The 18,580-nt window shown below is 45.8% G+C and overlaps 1 protein-coding gene across 5 annotated transcripts in view; it reads right to left on the reverse strand.

Annotated features, from left to right (window-relative positions):
- Positions 1 to 4,530: 4,530 nt before the first annotated feature.
- The window catches only part of FBXO34 (F-box protein 34), a 112,589-nt gene continuing 98,539 nt past the window's right edge, over positions 4,531 to 18,580 (reverse strand). For 3 of the 5 annotated variants that reach the window (XM_039469114.2, XM_074393916.1, XM_010341069.3), the window contains one exon: positions 4,531 to 17,646. In XM_039469114.2, coding sequence (XP_039325048.2) covers positions 15,501 to 17,636 — 2,136 coding nt within the window. In that variant the 5' untranslated portion in view covers positions 17,637 to 17,646 and the 3' untranslated portion in view covers positions 4,531 to 15,500. The remainder of the gene's footprint in view (positions 17,647 to 18,580) is intronic. The other 2 variants (XR_012516311.1, XR_012516310.1) reach the window with 2 other exon arrangements.

Here is an 18,580-nt window from a genome sequence, read left to right on the forward strand (position 1 = left end):
GAGATCGCACCATTGCACTCCAGCCTGGGCAACAAGAGTGAAACTCAGACTAAAAAAAAAAAAAAAAAGATGGATCATGGTGGTATTAATGGTCTTTCACAAGCTGAGAAGCTGGTTGTATACTTTCCCTAAAGATGTGAGCCAGCGCGCCCAGCCAGAAAAACACGCCTGTAATCCCAGCACTTTGGGAGGCCGAGGCGGGTGGATCACGAGGTCAAGAGATCGAGACCATCCTGGTCAACATGGTGAAACCCCGTCTCTACTAAAAATACAAAAAAATTAGCTGGGCATGGTGATGCGTGCCTGTAATCCCACCTACTCGGGAGGCTGAGGCAGGAGAATTGCTTGAACCCAGGAGGCAGAGGTTGCGGTGAGCCAAGATCGCGCCATTGCACTCCAGCCTGGGTAACGAGCGAAACTCCGTCTCAAAAAAAAAAAAAAAGTTTTTCTTTGGTAGCCATCATATGATGCATGTGACTTACAATGACTTGGTTCTGTGCAACAGACTCGTGGAGGAGGGGTCTCTAGGATGCCCATGTGGAACCTGCCCACGCTTTCTTTGGGACAAGAGAAAAAGGGAAATGTTAGAGGGGACCACTCACAGGTCTGAGTAGCTTTGGAGAATCCCTTCCCTTCCCCACCCAACACCCCTTTTTATTTTTTGTAACTTCTCCTAAGTGGGTATCAGTACCCTTCAGGTTAGATTATTGTAGACAGGGACCACCTACAGGTGGTAGAGAGCTACCAAGAGTGACTGCTGTGGCAGAGCTAGGCCAGCCAGGATACCCCCAGGAGCTATTGCCATGCTATGGTCACACTGCCCCTTTAACTGGAGCAGAAGGCTGGCAGGAACAGGAGGAAATAGGCAAGGAAATGGAGGGTTCTCAAACAACGTGTGTGCCTTGGTGGCACTGTCTTGGCGGGCAGCAGTTAAAAGCATGCTCCCATATAGTGTTTAAAGGGAGATTTCCCCATCCTGAGTTACATCATGGTTGATGCAGGAATCAGATTGAAGTGGATGGGAGGAATTACGGAAAACTTTTAGGCCGGGTGTAGTGGCTCACACCTATAATCCCAGCACTCTGGGAGGCTGAGGTGGGCAGAGAACCAGGTCAGGGGTTCAAGACCAGCTTGACTTAACATGGTGAAACCGTCTTTACTAAAAATTCAAAACTTGGGTGTGGTGGCACGCACCTGTAATCCCAGTTACTCAGGAAGCTGAGGCAGGAGAATCGCTTGAACCTGGGAGGCGGAGGTTGCAGTGAACCATGGTTGCAGTGAGCCGAGATCGCACCACTGCACTCCAGGCTGGGCAACAGTGTGAGACTCCATCTAAAAAAAAGGAGGGGGGTAACTTTTGTCATTAGTATTGGGGAGGTCATTTAAAAGTTGCATCAATAAAATGTACCAGGAAACTTGAAACTCTCAATGAGGAAAACCACCACCAGCCAACCTGGTGAGAAAATACACTAGAAAGAGTCCACAATCTGCTTAGACTTACATAGATGAAGTGAATTTTTTTAGTGCCAGGCATGGTGGGGTTCATGCCTTTAAATCCCAGCACTTTAGGAGGCCAAAGGCAGGCGGATTGGTTGAGCTCAGGAGTTAAAGGCCAACATACACAACACAGACCCCATCTCTACAAAAATTTAACAATCGGGTGTGGTGGTGTGCACCTGTGGCTACTCAGGAGTTTGAGCTGGAGGATCACATGAGCCTGGGATGTAGAGGCTGCAGTGAGCTGTGATTGTACCACTGTACTCCAACCTGGGCAATAGAACAAGACTCTATCTCACAAAAACAAAAAACCAGAAACCACCAGTGGGACAATCTTTCCTCCAAGAAAAAGGATAGTAAACTAGCAAGAGTTTTATCAATGACTTTTTTGTTATGCCTTTTGTAGGGAGGAGTAAGAGATACTCTGGTGGTGGGAGGGATCTAAAAGAGCCTTTGAATGAATGCTCCCCTTTACAAGGTGAGAAAATTGGCAAAGTGAGAATAGACACTATTTAAGTGTTGAAAATGGGCTAGAGCCAGTTGAGTGGAAAAAAACTCAGAGGCATTAAGCAGGAGTGTCCAATCTTGGCTTCTGTGGACCGCAATTTAAGAATTGTCTTGGGCCACACACAAAATACACTAATGATAGCTGATGAGCTTAAAAAAAAAAAAAAAAAAGATCTAAGAAAGTTTACAAAGTTGTTTTGAGCCACATTCAAGCCACCCTGGGCTGCAAGTTAGACAAGCTTGCATAAAAAGGTCTTGTGGGCTGGGTGTGGTGGCTCACACCTATGATCCCAGCACTTTGGGAGGCCAAGGTGGGCGGATCACCTGAAGTCAAGAGTTCGAGACCAGCCTGACCAACATGGTGAAACCCCATCTCTACTAAAAATACAAAAATTAGCCAGTTATGATGGCAGGCACCTGTAATCCCAGCTACTCAAGAGGCTTAGGTGGGAAGATCATGTTAACTCAGGAGGCTGAGGTTCCAGTGAGCTGAGATCATGCCAGTGCACTCCAACCTGGGTGACAAGAGCAGACTCTGTCTCAAAAAGACAAGGCCAGGTGTGGTGGCTCATGCCTGTAACTCCAGCAGTTTGTGAGGCCAAGGTGGGTGGATCATCTGAGGTCAGTTCGAGACCAGCCTGGCCGACATGTTGAAACCCTGTCTCTACTGAAAACACACACACACACACACAAAAGAGCCAGGTGCAGTGATGCATTCCTGTAATCCCAGCTACTCAGGAGGCTGAAGCAGGAGAATTACTTGAAACCAGGAGGCGGAGGTTGCAGTGAGCTGAGATCATGCCATTGCACTGCAGCCTGGGCAACAAGAGCGAAACTCCATCTTGAAAAAAGGGGTCCTGTGGCATCGACACCATATCAGATTGTCCCTGACCTCGCCCTCCCTTTGGGTATGGCATTTTAGCATTTGCTGTATGGCTTCAGAAGACATCTGGATTTTGAGGAAAGAGCATTCCTACCCTTCCCAGCAGCTATTATAAAAGAAAAGAAAAATTGTCAAGACAACATTTCTGGAGCGTAAGTATGTTGCTCTCAATTTGAGAATGAAAGTGCCAGGTGGTTTGATGGTAGATGGAATAGACACCTCCCAACCCACAGCTGATGAAAGAATGTGAGGAGCAGAGAGAATCTTCTGTGATCAGCATTTTCACAGTTGCATTCAAATTAAGGAGGACTAAGTCTAGTGTCCACAGGAGGAAGTAACTCTTCTGGTTCAGGGGCCACTGGTACTGGCTTAAGGGATTTCTGCTACTCCTTTGAAATGTATTTTACATTTTTTTTTTACTTTAATACAAGCATACCTGGTTTTATTGCACTTTGCCGCACCTCTCAGATACAGGGTTTTTGTTGTTGTTGTTGTTGTTTTGTTTTTTGTTTTGAGACAGAGTCTCAGTCTGTCACCCAGGCTGGAGTGCAATGGCAAGATCTCGGCTCACTGCAACCTCCACCTCCCAGGTTCAAGCTATTCTCCTGCCTCGGACTCCTGAGTAGCACGTGCCACCACGCTCAGCTGATTTTTGTATTTTTAGTAGAGACGAGGTTTCAACATTTTGATTAGGCTGGTCTTGAACTCCTGACCTTGTGATCCACCCGCCTTGGCCTCCCAAAGTGCTGGGATTACAGGCATGAGCCACCGCACCCGGCGTTTTTTTTTTTTTTTTTTTTTTTTTTTTTTTTTTTTTACCAATTGAAGGTTTGTGATAACCCTGCACTGAGCAAGTCATCAGCGCCATTTTTCCAAAAGCATATGCCTACTTCATCATGTCTGACATTTTGGTAATTCTCAATAATATTTCAAATCTCTTCATTTTATCTGTTATGGTGATAAGTGATCTTTGATGTCACTATTTTTTTTTTTTTTTTTTTGAGACGGAGTTTTGCTCTTGTTACCCAGGCTGGAGTGCAATGGCGCGATCTCGGCTCACCGCAACCTCCGCCTCCTGGGCTCAGGCAATTCTCCTGCCTCAGCCTCCTAAGTAGCTGGGATTACAGGCATGCACCACCACGCCCAGCTAGTTTTTTGTATTTTTAGTAGAGACGGTGTTTCACCATGTTGACCAGGATGGTCTCGATCTTTCTACCTCGTGATCCACCCGCCTCGGCCTCCCAAAGTGCTGGGATTACAGGCTTGAGCCACCGCGCCCGGCCTTGATGTCACTATTGTAATTGTTTTGGAGGTCCAAGAACTGTATCAGTATGAGAGAGCAAATTTAGGTCGGGCGCGGTGGCTCAAGCCTGTAATCCCAGCACTTTGGGAGGCCGAGGCGGGTGGATCACGAGGTCAAGAGATTGAGACCATCCTGGCCAACATAGTGAAACCCCCTCTCTACTAAAAATACAAAAAATTAGCTGGGCATGGTGGCATGTGCCTATAATCCCAGCTACTCAGGAGGCTGAGGCAGGAGAATTGCTTGAACCCAGGAGGCGGAGGTTGCGGTGAGCCGAGATCGCGCCATTGCACTCCGGCCTGGGTAACAAGAGCGAAACTCCGTCTCAAAAAAAAAAAAAGAGCAAATTTAATAAATCTGTGTATGCTGGCTGCTTCATTGACCTCCTGTTCCCCAATTTCCCTCTCCTTGGGCCTCCTTATTCCCTGAGACACGACAATACCAGAATTCGGGGCCAGGGGTGGTGGCTCACACCTGTAATCCCAGCATTTTGGGAGACTGAGATGATCCAACGATCACCTGAGGTCAGGAATTCAATATTGAGAACCGCATCTCTAATCAAAATACAAAATTAGCCAGGCATGGTGGTGCATGCCTGTAATGTTAGCTACTCAGGAGGCTGAGGCAGGAGAATCGCTTGACCCCAGGAGGTGAAGGTTGCAGTGAGCTGAGATCGTGCCACTGCATGCCAGCCTAGACAACAAGAGCAAAACTCCGTCTCCAAAACAAAAAACAAAAAAGAAAAAAGAAATTGGACCAGTTGATAGCCCTACAGAGGCCTCTAAGTGTTCAAATGAAAGAGTCCCATGTCTCTCACTTTAAGTCAGAAGCTAGAAATGATTAAGCTTAGTAAGAAAGGCATGCCAAAAGCCAAGACAGGCTCAAAGCTAGGTCTCTTGTGCCAAACACCCAAGCTGTGAATGCAAAGGAAAAGTTCTTGGAAGAAATTAAAAATTCTACTCTAGTGAACACACAAATGATTTAAAAAGCAAAACAGTCTTATTGCTGATATGGAGAAAGCTTTAGTAGTCTGGATAGATGAAACCAGCCACATTACCTTAAGTCAAAGCCTTATCCAGAAAAAGGCCGTCATTCTCTTTTATTCTTTGATGGTTGAGAGAAGTGAGGAAGCTGTAGAAGGAAAGTTGAAAGCTAGGAGAAGTTGGCTCATGAGGTGTAAGAAGCTGTCTCTGTGACATAAAAGTGTAAGATGAAGCAGCAAGTTATCCAGAAGATCTATCTAAGGTAATTGAAGAAGATGGTTATACTAAACAACAGATTTCCAAAGGAGATGAAACAGCATCCTAATGGAAGAAGATGCCATCTGGGATTTTCACAGCTAGAGGAAAGCCAGTGCCTGGCCTCAAAGCTTGGGAGACCGGACTCATTAGGGACTAATGCAGCTGGTGATCTAAGTTGAAGCCAGTGTTCATTTATCATTGCAAAAATCCTAGACCTCTTAAGAATTATGCTAAATCTACTCTTCCTGTATACAGATTGTTTTAAGCCCACTGTTGAGACCTACGGCTGAGAAAAACAGGTTTCTTTCAAAGTATTACTGCCAATTGACATTGTACCTGGTCACCCAAGAGCTCTGACTGGAGATATACAAGGAGATTAATGTTTTCATGCATGTTAACACATCCATTCTACAGCCAATAGCTCAAGGAGTAATTTTGACTTTCAAGTCTTATTTAAGAAATACATTTTGTAAGGCTATAGCTGCTATGGATACTGATTCCTCTGATGGATCTGGGCAAAGTCAACTGAAAACTGGGAAGGATTCACCATTCTAAATGCCATTAAAAAAACTGTAATTCATGGAAAGAGGCCAAAATACCAAGTTTCTGTTTTATTTTGGAGACAGGATTTCGCTCTATCGCCTGGGCTGGAGTGCAATGGCGCAATCTCAGCTCACTGCAACCTCCACCTCAGGTTGAAGCAATTCTCCTGCCTCAGCCTCCTGAGTAGCTGGGATTACAGGCGTGCACTGCCATACCTGGGTGTTTTGTATTTTTAGTAGAGACATCATGTTGGCCAAGCTGGCCTCAAACTCATGACCTCAGGTGATCTACCTCGGCCTCCTAAAGTGCTGGGATTACAGGTGTGAGCCACCGCTCCTGGCCAAAATATCAACATTAACAGGAGTTTGGTTTATAATCCTTTATACTTTCTTTTTTTTTTTGAGATGGAGTTTCGCTCTTGTTACCCAGGCTGGAGTGCAATGGCGCGATCTCGGCTCACAGCAACCTCCGCCTCCTGGGTTCAGGCAATTCTCCTGCCTCAGCCTCCTGAGTAGCTGCGATTATAGGCACGCACCACCATGCCCAACTAATTTTTTGTATTTTTAGTAGAGACGGGGTTTCACCATGTTGACCAGGATGGTCTCGATCTCTTGACCTCGTGATCCACCCGCCTCGGCCTCCCAAAGTGCTGGGATTACAGGCTTGAGCCACCGTGCCCGGCTATACTTTCACTTTCAAGTCTAGCCTCTGGTTGTTTACACATCTTGTGTAAAACAGAAAAGGTAAAATTAGAGTGAAACAACAACAACAAAAAAAACCCCAGGGTTTAAAAGACGTTGATTCCAGTCCTCATACATGACTTTCAGGGGATCAAGACCCATGAAGGAAGTAGCTACAGATGTCATGAAAAACAGCAAGAGAAGTGGAGGCAGAAGAAATGACTGAAATGCTGCAATTTCATAAAACTCGAATGGATATGGAGTTGCTTCTTACAGATGAGCAAAAGAAAGTGTTTCTTTTGGCCACGCATGGTGGCTCACACCTGTAATCTCAGCACTTTGGGAGGCTGGGTGGGCAGATCACCTGAGGTGAAAAGTTCAAGACCAGCTTGGCCAATATGGTCAAACCCTGTCTCTGCTAAAAATAAAACAATTAGGGCCGGGCGCGGTGGCTCAAGCCTGTAATCCCAGCACTTTGGGAGGCCGAGGTGGGTGGATCCCGAGGTCAAGAGATCGAGACCATCCTGGTCAACATGGTGAAACCCCGTCTCTACTAAAAATACAAAAAATTAGCTGGGCATGGTGGTGCGTGCCTGTAATCCCAGATACTCAGGAGGCTGAGGCAGGAGAATTGCCTGAACCGAGGAGGCGGAGGTTGCGGTGAGCCAAGATCGCGCCATTGCACTCCAGCCTGGGTAACAAGAGCGAAACTCCGTCTCCAAAAAAAAAAAAAAAAAGAAAAAAAAAAATGTGGCACAGGCCTGTAGTTTCAGCTACTCAGGAGGCTGAGGCAGGAGAATCTCTTGAACCTGGTAGGTGGAGATCGTGCCACTGCACTCCAGCCTGGGCAACAAAGCCAGACTCTGTCTCAAAGAATATTTTTTCCTTACTCTCATCCAGGCTGGAGCGCAGTGGTATGATCACGGCTCACTACAGCCTCGATGTCCTGGGCCCAGGTGACCCTCTCACCTCAGCCTCCCAAGTAAGGTGGGACTACAGGTATATACTACCACATCATTTGTGTGTGTGTGTGTGTGTGTGTGTGTGTGTAGGGACAAGGTCTCCCTATGTTGCCCAGCCTGGTCTTGAACTTCTGGGCTCAAGCATCCCTCACAGCTTGGCCTCCCAAAGTGCTGGGGTTATTGGCAGAAAGTGAGATGGAATCTTCTCTTGATAAAGATGCTACCAACATCGTTGAAATGACGATGCTACCAACATTGTTGAAATGACAACAGAGGGGTTTGAGGTTTTGAAGTGACCCTGGGGTTAAACGCTATCAAACAGCATCACATGCTACAGAGAAATCTTTCAAGGAAGTAAGTCAGTCGATACAGCAAACTTCACTGTCGTCTTAAGAAAATGCCATAGCCACTCCAACCTTCTGCAGCTACCACCCTGATTGGTCAGCAGCTATCAATATTGAGGCAAACTGTCCACCAGCAAAAGATTATGACTCACAGCTGATTGTTAGCATTTTTAAGCAATAAAGCATTCCTTCAAGTATGTACATTGGTTTTCAGACATGCTATTGCACACTTAGTACAGTATCACATAAACATAACTTGTATATGCACCGAAAAATTAATGACTCACTTTGCTGCAGTCATCTGGAAATGTTGAAGGGAACAAATTTTATCTAGAGCCTGGTGAACACCTTCCCAGATGTGCATTTAGGGCCTCCTAGAGATCATCGAGTTTTAGGAAATAGGTTTCCTTCTTCCACAGGTAGGAAAAAGGAAAGAAATTTTGCATTGGCCTTTGGGTAGCTGAAGAGGAGCTAGGGGAAGGCTTGTTCTGACATAAAATAGTGATTCTCTCCCTGCTTCGATGTGCCACAGAAAGCTGTTTCTGGTTGTTTGTCTCTCCGGGTCAACTCCTCCCATTTCATCCTGCTCACTGCCAGGGGAGACTGTGCTGGGAGTGCTGCATCAGCAGGCTCTGTGCCTTTTGAGGCCCAAGATGTTCATTCCCTGGTTGCTTCCCTGCCGTGTCTGTGTTCCTTCCTCCCTCCTCCTCATCCTAGCAAAGCAACTACCCTCCTCCTTCCACCAGACCTGGGAGCCATCATCCCAAACACACTCACCCTGTGCTTCTATTACTCATGTCAGTAGTTCTTAACCCCACCTGCACCTGAAATCACCTGGGGAGCTCCCACCCCTATTGGATGATTTAATAGGTCTAGGGTGGGCCCTAAGCATTGGGAATTTTAAAAGCCCCACAATTGATTCTAACGTGCAGCTACTACCCTGCCCAATACCATCCCCAACCAGGCAGCTGAGCCTCTGCACCGGCTTCTTTACAGTAGTAGGGCCAATCCTTTAACCTTCCTGCCCTGACCCTCTCCATGGGCAAGGAGTTTGCGGGATCAAGGGGGCAAGCACTCTCCCAAAACCTTTGTTCCCCTTATAAACCATTACTTAAGGTTCACAGAACCTCAGGACCTCCAGCCCTTCCCCAGCTTTGTCCTCAGTGCGGAGGGTGAGAGGGTGCTCGAGGTATGCACTGAGGAGGGCTTGTCCCTATGTCTACACCTTTATAATAAATCCTTGAATTTACTCATTTCAAGTGTGCAGCAGTTTCAAAACCCTGCACAGAGCACAGACTTAGAAATCTGAGGGGCCTAAACCCAAGACTACAGGCCATGGACAAGTGAGAGGTCCCAGCTTAGGCACTGGAGCAGCTTAGGGGAGAAAATAAGGGTATAGACAGGGACTTTCACCTGGGTGCGGTGGCTCACACCTGTAATTGCAGCACTTTGGGAGGGCGAGGCAGGTGGATCACAAGGTCAGGAGATTGAGATAATCTTGGCTAGTATGGTGAAACCCCATCTCTACTAAAAATACAGAAAATTACCCAGGTATGGTGGCATGTGCCTGCAGTCTGAGCTACTTGGGAGGCTGAGGCAGGAGAATTGCTTGAACCCAGGAGGCAGAGGTTGCAGTGAGCCAAGATCGCTCCACTGCACTCTAGTCTGGGCAACAGATTGAGACTCCGTTGCAAAAAAAAAAAAAAAAAAAAAAAAAAAAGGACCAAGGAAAAAAGGGAATTGCTTAAGGCATGTCACACACCCTGCAGCAGAATCATGCTGGGTTGCCTGCACAGGGGAGGACTGAAGAGGAAGGGCAGAGAAAGACAACAGTTCAGTCCAAAAATCAGGAAGGCTGCGTGGGCCAGGCCTGGCTCCATCCCTACCCTTGAACCAGCTTGCAAACACTCAAGTTATGCAAATAGGTTATCCAATGTCACAACAGAGAGGGAACAGATACAACCTTGCTTTCCATTTTACTCATTACGTTTGGCAACTAATTGATTTTGTTTCTTTTGTAACTGATTTTGATTTTAGTTTTTTAAGAACTTTATCAACATCTTCCTATTTTTTTGAGACAGGGTCACCCAGACTGCAGTGCAGTTATGTGATCATAGCTCACTGCAGCCTCAACTTTACTCACGCTGTCCTCCTGCCTTAGCCTCCCAAATAACAGGGACTACAGGAGTGTGCCACCATGCCCTGCTATTTTTTGTACAAAGACAGGGTCTTACTTTGCTACCTAGGCTGATCTCAAACTCCTCAGCTTAACAATTTTTCCACCTCAGCCTCCCAAAGTGCTGGGATTACAGGGCATGAGCTACCATGTCCAGCCCTTCATACTTTTTAATAAACAGATCTGAGACTTCAGAACCAGTAATGTAAAGGAAAAGCCCATCTTAATTCAAAAAGAACGAGGGGATCCCAAAAGCAGTTTGTTCTGAGGCCTCTTCTCTGCTCACTGAATGCATGGATGAGGGAGCCTTTGGGGGAAAGCGTGAAATGTTTTGTTCTGCTTTTCAAGCACAGGAACATTACCTCTTACATGGGCTGCTGCTGCATAACGGACTGCAGTCTCTGCTTCCATTTCAGTTCTTCCCAGACACTGGCTCTGCTCCCCTAAAACAACACCAAAGTCAAACCAACCACCTAGAATGGTGACGCCACGTTACTGTGGTTTTCCTTAAATCAGTTTGCTATAAATGCAATGGATGTTACCCAAGGGTTTATAACCACCGATGTCTGCTCTTCCATGAGGTTGTGCAAACATCAGCTACGGCCACAAATGACAGGCAGGAATGACATGTGTGTCAGTTGAGATTCCACATCTCCCACACAGGTATCTTGACCAACTCACAAAGACTGCAACACTAGCTTATTTGAACCCAGAGGAAAAATGGGGATAAAAGCAATCAGATTCCCAGCCTGGGCAACATGGCAAAACTCTTGTCTCTACAAAAAAATACAAAATACTAGCCAGGCATAGTGACACGAAGCTGTAGTTGCAGCTACACAGAAGACTGAGGCAGGATCATTTGAGCCCAAGAGGTTGAGGCTACAGTGAGTCGGGATCATGCCACTGCACTCCAGTCTGAGCGACAGAGACCCTGTCTCAAAACAAAACAAAAAAACCTGGAAACAATCAGATTCCCCAAGTGCCAGACACCAAACAGTAGAGAACGCATTTAAACGAGGCATGTCCAACACGCAGCTAGGTAACATCAGCTCTCACTGGTTTAGTTGGTGATGTACAGAAAAAAAAAAGGGCTAGCCGGGCGCGGTGGCTCAAGCCTGTAATCCCAGCACTTTGGGAGGCCGAGGCGGGTGGATCACGAGGTCAAGAGATCGAGACCATCCTGGTCAACATGATGAAACCCCGTCTCTACTAAAAAAAAATACAAAAAATTAGCTGGGCATGGTGGCACGTACCTGTAATCCCAGCTACTCAGGGGGCTGAGGCAGGAGAATTGCCTGAACCCAGGAGGCGGAGGTTGCGGTGAGCCGAGATTGTGCCATTGCACTCCAGCCTGGGTAACAAGAGCGAAACTCCGTCCAAAAAAAAAAAAGGCTCGCAGTGCAGGCTAATTTCGTTTTTGAATCATGCTGTGAAGGAGGACAAACAGCCAGTCTGCTGAGTGAAGAAGGAATGAAGCCATGGAACACACCTGGGAACACTCACATAAAAAGTCTCCCAAGCTGGTCCAAAAAGGTTGGCAGGGTGGCACTGACAAGCCCAAGTCAGAAGTGGTGACTGGACAAAGCCCAGGAAGGGAACCTCTAGTCATAACCACCGGCTCACAGCCTGCTGCTAGGGGAGCTACTGGTGATAACAGAGCTTAGGTTTTAACAGATAGACAATGAGAGGTACCCAGCAAACCCCACAGAGCTGCAGTGGGAGTTTCTGTCAAGGATGTTCCCATGAGACCAGCTGTGGCCAGAGGACAAGGCCCTCCAAGACCCCCTTACCTCCCTGTCAGGTTTCTCATGCTAAAAGGGAAGCTGCAGTATGGCCCAGAGCAGTCAGGTCCTGCCAGCACTCTTCACATTAAGACGGTCACTCGAGAGGAATGGCACGTTTACGGAGTGTGGGAGGCACTGCGCCGAGGCCCTCTGAGTCGAGTGCAGTGGGTGAGCAAGCTTCAGTCGTCCCTCGGTATCTGCAGATGCTCCAGTCCCTGATGGAAAATGGCTCAATCTCCCATCTACTTTAAATCACCTCTAGATTGCTTATAATACCTAATGCAATGTAAACGGCTGTTATGCTCATATTGTTTAGGGAATAATGACAGGGGAAAAAGTACGTATGTTAAGTAAAGGCACAATATTTTTTTCTGAGTATTTTAAATCAGGCTGGTTGAATCAGCAATGAGGAACCTACAGCTGGGAAGGGCCAACGATACAGTAACAGACAAGAGGGATACATGGTGGCACATGTGCATAGGGCGCTGAACGGCACCCAGTGAAGTAGGGGCATGGGGTTGTGATTCCAAAAGAGGGATCTCCCCTATGCAGAGCCACCAATGTACTTAGACAGGGTTTGAACAGTCCATTTCTATGGCTGTTTTAACCTGGAGTCATTTGAGTAAGCCTAACAAAGCAAATTTTAATATTAACTTAGCCCTTCTTTAGCTTTCAATTCACTCCTTCTTTGGGTCCGAACACTGAGGCAGGAAGATCACTTGAGCCCGAGAGGTTGAGACTACAGTCAGTCGAGATCATGCCACTGCACTCCAGCCTGAGCAACAGAGACCCTGTCTCAAGACAAAACAAAAAACAAACAAACAAAACCCAAGAAACAATCAGAATCCCCAAGTGCCAGACACCGCACGGTAGAGATGCATTTAAACGAGGCACGCCCAGCACATACACTCCAAGCACGAGGAGCAGCTCTCCAGCTTCTCTAGTTTCCTTGGTTCAGGTTTTTGCTTCAAATATCAAGTCAAGGCTTGAAGTGAGAGGTAGGAGAGAAAAAACTAAGCCAGGTGTGTTGATCCCCTTAAGAAAAGCTGAAGGGGGAAGTTTTCCTTTTTTTTTGGTGGGGGCAGGGGTACAGTGAGGAGAGGCTAGGATGCTGGTGCACACACTGACACACTGTCATTTCCTTTCCTGAATTCTGTGATCCTACAGCAAAGCAGGAAAGCAGGTGGTGCGGCACTGCTGGAGATTATTTTAAAAGCAGGCTGTTTTCACCAGCTTGGCACTAGGGGGCTCTGAAGAACAGCGTCGTCTTTCACCTGAAGGGAAAGCTACACTTGCCTAGAAATGAAGCCCAGGAAGTGGGGTGGTCCTCCGATGCCACCTGCTAATCCTCTACCTTTCATGCAGACAGCACTGGGAATCAGGTCTCACCACATAGTTCACAACAGATCTTCGGCAGTTTCTCAGGGCCACAAGTACTGCATGTTAAGTAGGGCTGGGACAAACTTACTGTGCCCTCTGCTCTTGGTCACTTAAACTCCTCATGCAGTTACAGCTTTGTGGCCCACATGAAAACCAGATCAGGAGTGACTGACATGAAAACCAACCAAGAGAATTGTTTAACCAGTGTCCACACTGGGCCTATGTAGAATCATAGCCAATGTCAGCCAAAGTTGACATTCACTGGCAAGCTGTACTCTAGGTCCTTCATGTTTATCTCCCTTAATCCTAAATTATGAATCATAGACCAATCAGGAAGGCATTACTGAGATGGCCAGTTTAGAGCAAATCAAAGGGGAATATGACAAGCACTGGAAACCTCAGCCAAGGTGACAACTAGGATTTAGAAGCATTTTCCAACATGCCTCACTGGGTAAGTCATGAGGAAAAATACTCTTATATTCTTGAAGGAAAAGCTATTCTCAGGCTCCTCTTGATCCCAGGTCACAGACAAATCTGATGAGCCTGCAGGCTGCAGCCTACCATGTCACCAAGCACATCAGCCCAGCCCAGCCCCTCCCCTAGAACATGGAGCCTACCATGTCACCAAGCACATCAGCTCAGCCCAGCCCCTCCCCTAGAACATGGACCATCCTTCTCCACAGCCTGTAGCTGACACTGGTCGCAAGGCCTTTTGGTGGGTACTCAATTTCTAGCCAGCCTAGGTTTTAGATCTTCCACCCACAGCAGCTTTCTGGGGTCCCATACCTGCCAGCCCCACCAGGCACAATCTAGCTCAGGCCTGAGCAGATCCTTAGTGACTCCCAAATAACTGATTACATCTAGATAAGCTGTAAGAAACTCCCAGATAATACCTCACCCAAACAGGAAATACAGTGGTTGTGAACAGAGAACAGAAGAGCTGATGGGTTGCAAAAATTTAAACATTCAGTGTTAAGTGAAGATGGCCTCTTCTGTGGCGGGGAAAAAAAAACACTTTAACTCCAACAATTAAAAAAAATTCTTGCAATTCAATTCACAAGAACCGCCTTCAATATTATATCAAAATAGAAAAAAAACTTTGCTAAACTTGGGTCCCATTTAAGATGCATATTTTTATTGAAGTTTTAAAAAAATTTGTAACCAGACAGAAAGGATAGACAAGAATGTTATGATCTAACTATATAATATTCTCTCAATCTTGTGGATCACTAAAATATAACAAAGGATTGTTTTCTATGCTAATTTTCAGGTTGTCCAGTTAAACCATTATTTGGTATCCTTTGAGCAGGTTAGCCTTTTAACTATTTAGAGTTTCTTCTCAGAAACATTCATATATTATACAGGAAACATTCATAGTTTACTTGGGAAACATTCATATTTTATACAGGATGTACAAATTTAAGACTAAACAATTAAAAAACACACACACAATTATAGCCGCAACACTATCCTAGCTGCATTGTGATGATTATGTTGTTCAGTTAGCTGTCCATTATATGCAACTGGATTTTAATCGTGCTATTTACAGAGGGGCCAAAGCACTCATCTCAAGGTAAAGGCGCTCAGGTTTAATGTGCACTTTCATAGCCCTATGAAAACACAACCATTATATACACTGTAAACACCACAGGGCATGAAATCCATCTGCAGCCACAAACATCAGTCTCACAGGATCAAGCATACAAGGTCTAAGGTAAGGTGCCTGACTTTTCCTTTTTAAGAATCCTTTTAATCCCAGAGTCCTACTGTTCTTTTCATAGGACACTATTCACTTATTTCAAATATGGTGCCAGTGCTCAAAACATTTCTGGAACCCCTTTTTGAGGACTATCTGCAGCGTCTGCAGTGAACTCTTCTCAATGTCCTGGATGGTGGCAAGTCTTCATCCTTTGAGGATGGGTTTGATTTAGGAAAACAGGCAGAGTTATTCACAGCCAACTGAATCAAACTGCGGGATACCACCCGGGTTCAAATGTGAGATGCCACTATGAACAACGAGACCAGTAATTTCTTGTATGGTTCGTAAATTTAGAGTTTAAAAAATGCCTGAGCAATGGCGGTCCTGATGCACTGCAGACTCTTCTAGAGTGATGACTTGGGGACAACGCTCATTTGAACGGTTTATCCAGGCGTTTTGCAGTTTTAAAAGTCGGTCCTTTTCTTGCCTCTCACATGGACTTTAGTATTCCTCTTCAGCTTCAGTCCCTTTTGCTTTCTTATGGATTGCTCGATTAAAGCTGTGGCAGGCAGGTACCCAGTGATTGTCATGAAGCCCCAGCTTACAGCCGGGGAATCCTTTCTGAGACCGGTGGCAGCACATCCAATACCCTGGACCATAGGGCAAAGCCTGGCAATAGGGCTTGGGGTGCCATCGACACAGGGACACATCCCCTTTCACATACTTTTTCTTGCACTGCTTGCAAGGATCCTCTCTATAGCGTGGATCTCGAACCCAGCGAGAATCTGCTGGCCTGATATTGTAGTACTCAATGATAAACTTGAAATAGCAGCAGGTACATTTAAGGGCCACTAAACTCTTGGTGGGAAGTAACCTGAAGATTTTTACCATAATGTGGTGGGGCAGAAAAGCCATGTACTGCTGAGGCTCCAAAAGCTGCTGGATTTTAAACCTGGTCTCCAGGAAGTCATGAGACACCTGCTTCTTACTGGATGCCTCAAGCACTGGTAATGTACTTTCCACAGAAGAGGCTGGTGATACAAATGGCTCAGCTGACCCACTTTTTTCCTCAGATGCACTGTCACCCTCAGCAGCATCTTCAAGCTGGCTGGCTTCTGAAGCCTCTTTTCTTGTGCTTTCATTCAACTGGGAACAGTCTGATGAGTGCTGACCAGGTGGCAAAAAAAACAACATCCCTGGAAGTGGGTCTTCACAGGAGTTTAAACTGGAAGGCTGGTCTTCCTCTACCTTGGACACAGTGATACTAATGCACAAAGATTCTTTTCTTCTTTGATCAGGATTTTGGCTAGTAAGTGACACAAGCTCTCTGCTCACACAATCGACAGCATCTGTGGGCAATTCAGAGGCTTGGGAATAGGTATGAGAAGAAAAAGCTAACCCAACAAGTTCATCTGTCATTTCCACATCATACCTGTTGCTGTTTTTCATGGCAGTTTGCGAACCCAGCTCCAACTCTGCCCTGTCTATGTGGAAACTCACACCTGCTGGCAATGAGGGGCAGTCCTGAGAAGCACCATCCCAGGCCTGGTCCTCTTTAGGAGAATAATGATCAGCTCTTGAGGGGCCACAATCCACAGATACAGACCCCATGGGATTCACCTGAGTGTCGGGTTCCTCCAAGGTGCCTTTCTTTCTTTTGCTTTCATCAGCCTGAGTGCTATTTGCAAGCAATACTCTGCCCACATTTCGACGGAAGCTGTTATTCCTTGAGAGGCTCCCAGGCTCACGCTGGCTCTGCCGCTTCAGGCACTCAGATTCCAACTTGGCCACCATGTCAAGGACACGGACTGGTTCGCTTTGTGGTTCACCAGCCTCAGGATTTCCCCTTTCTGGAGGTTCTTCACAAGCTCCTGGGGCAGAATAGGACTCGGAGGCTACGGGCACACTTCTGGATTGGCCAGAAAACCTCACAATAGCAGGTGAGTTTGTGCAGTTTCTTGTACAACTAGCTAGCAAAGCACTGGCTCTTTGCTCCAAGAAGGCAACCATCTGTATAACCGACAGAGGCCTCCCGGCATAGACTCCATCACCACTGTCACTCACATAATGCACAGAACAGTGCTCAATGCCACATGCAAAAGGCTCAGGTTGGTAGCACCTGCTGTTAACTTCCCTCATCCTTTCTACCTGGACCTTTGCTTTTTTAAGCTCCCCTGATTTTTTCCTTCTTTTAGTAGCTCTCCCATCAATATCCCAGGAACTTTTTATTTTCATAGATCCTATCCTGTTATTACACTGGTGGGCTGCAAAGAATGCAATTTTTTCCTTTGTATTTCCAGGTTTCACAACAGCCCAGATATCAAGAGGTCCTTCTTCTTCACCCTGGTGGATGGTTGCAGATGGTGCATTCTTTTTGGTTTTAACATTCAAGCTGCTCTCTACAGGACTCTTCCCACTCATACTGCACAGAACATTTGGAGAAAGGATCGCAAAAGGCTTTCGAGATGATGTTTTACCAAGAGGGGCTGAAGGAAAGACACTTGGTGTTATGTGGCTAGGTTTGCATGTTTCATCATTGACAGCCTTTTGGTGGTTCATAGGAGTTCTCTGTGTTTCCCTGCTGACTTCCAGGGGGTGCTCTTTCTTCTGGAGCTTCCAATATGGCTTTAGGTGCATAACAAAGGCCCTATAGGAAAGAAACACACATTTGATTTAGAAACCAATTTTGTTTTTAGAAAAAAATGTTTTTAAATTTAAGCTCAGATGGTTCTAGCAAGTAACAAAAACATTTTCTAACAGTTCACTAACTATTTACCAACTCTCTCATGATAGCTAGTTTTTACTGCATATATCAAGAACACAAAGCAAAATATAACCAGTTTTTATGGTGTGTAGAACATTTTTTTTTTTTTTTTTTTTTTTACAGAAAATAAATTGGTTTTGACTGAGGAACTTCAGAAACTGACATCAGTTAACATTTGGTAGACTTAACCTTTTAAATTAAAAAAAATCCTGAACTTCCCGAAAACACCTAAGTATTAGGCATAACATAGAAGAAAGTACAAAAAGAACTCCTCCATGATCCCTATTAGGTTTTTAAACACTCTTTTTTTCTAGATCATCACAATCAGCATTTTACTAGTTGCTAACAGTCCATCAAAATTACTGCTTCCTGGCTGGGCACAGTGGCCCACGCCTGTTGTAATCGCAGCAATTTGGGAGGGCGAGTCAGGCGTATCACCTGGCCACAGGAGTTCCAGACCAGCTTGGCCAACATGATGAAACCCCATCTCTACTAAAAATACAAAATTAGCTAGGCGTGGTGGCACATGCCTGTAACCCCAGCTACTTGTGAGGCTGAGGCATGAGAATCGCTTGGACCCAGGAGGCCAGAGGCTGCAGCCAAGATCGCACCACTGCACTCCAACTTGGCAACAGAGCAAGACTCTGTCTCAAAAAAAAAAAAAAAAAAGAAAAAAAAGTTATTGCTTCCTAAATGATTCCTATACCATTGAATATTGAATACTTAGATGTTTACGATTTTTCACTTGTTTCCTTGTGTACTCTGCCCATCTATTAGTCTTGATTTTCTTAATCATCTATGTGTAGAAATAATTAAC

The sequence above is a fragment of the Saimiri boliviensis genome, chromosome 2 (genome assembly GCF_048565385.1).
Source record: "Saimiri boliviensis isolate mSaiBol1 chromosome 2, mSaiBol1.pri, whole genome shotgun sequence".
Classification (NCBI taxonomy): Eukaryota; Metazoa; Chordata; class Mammalia; order Primates; family Cebidae; genus Saimiri; species Saimiri boliviensis.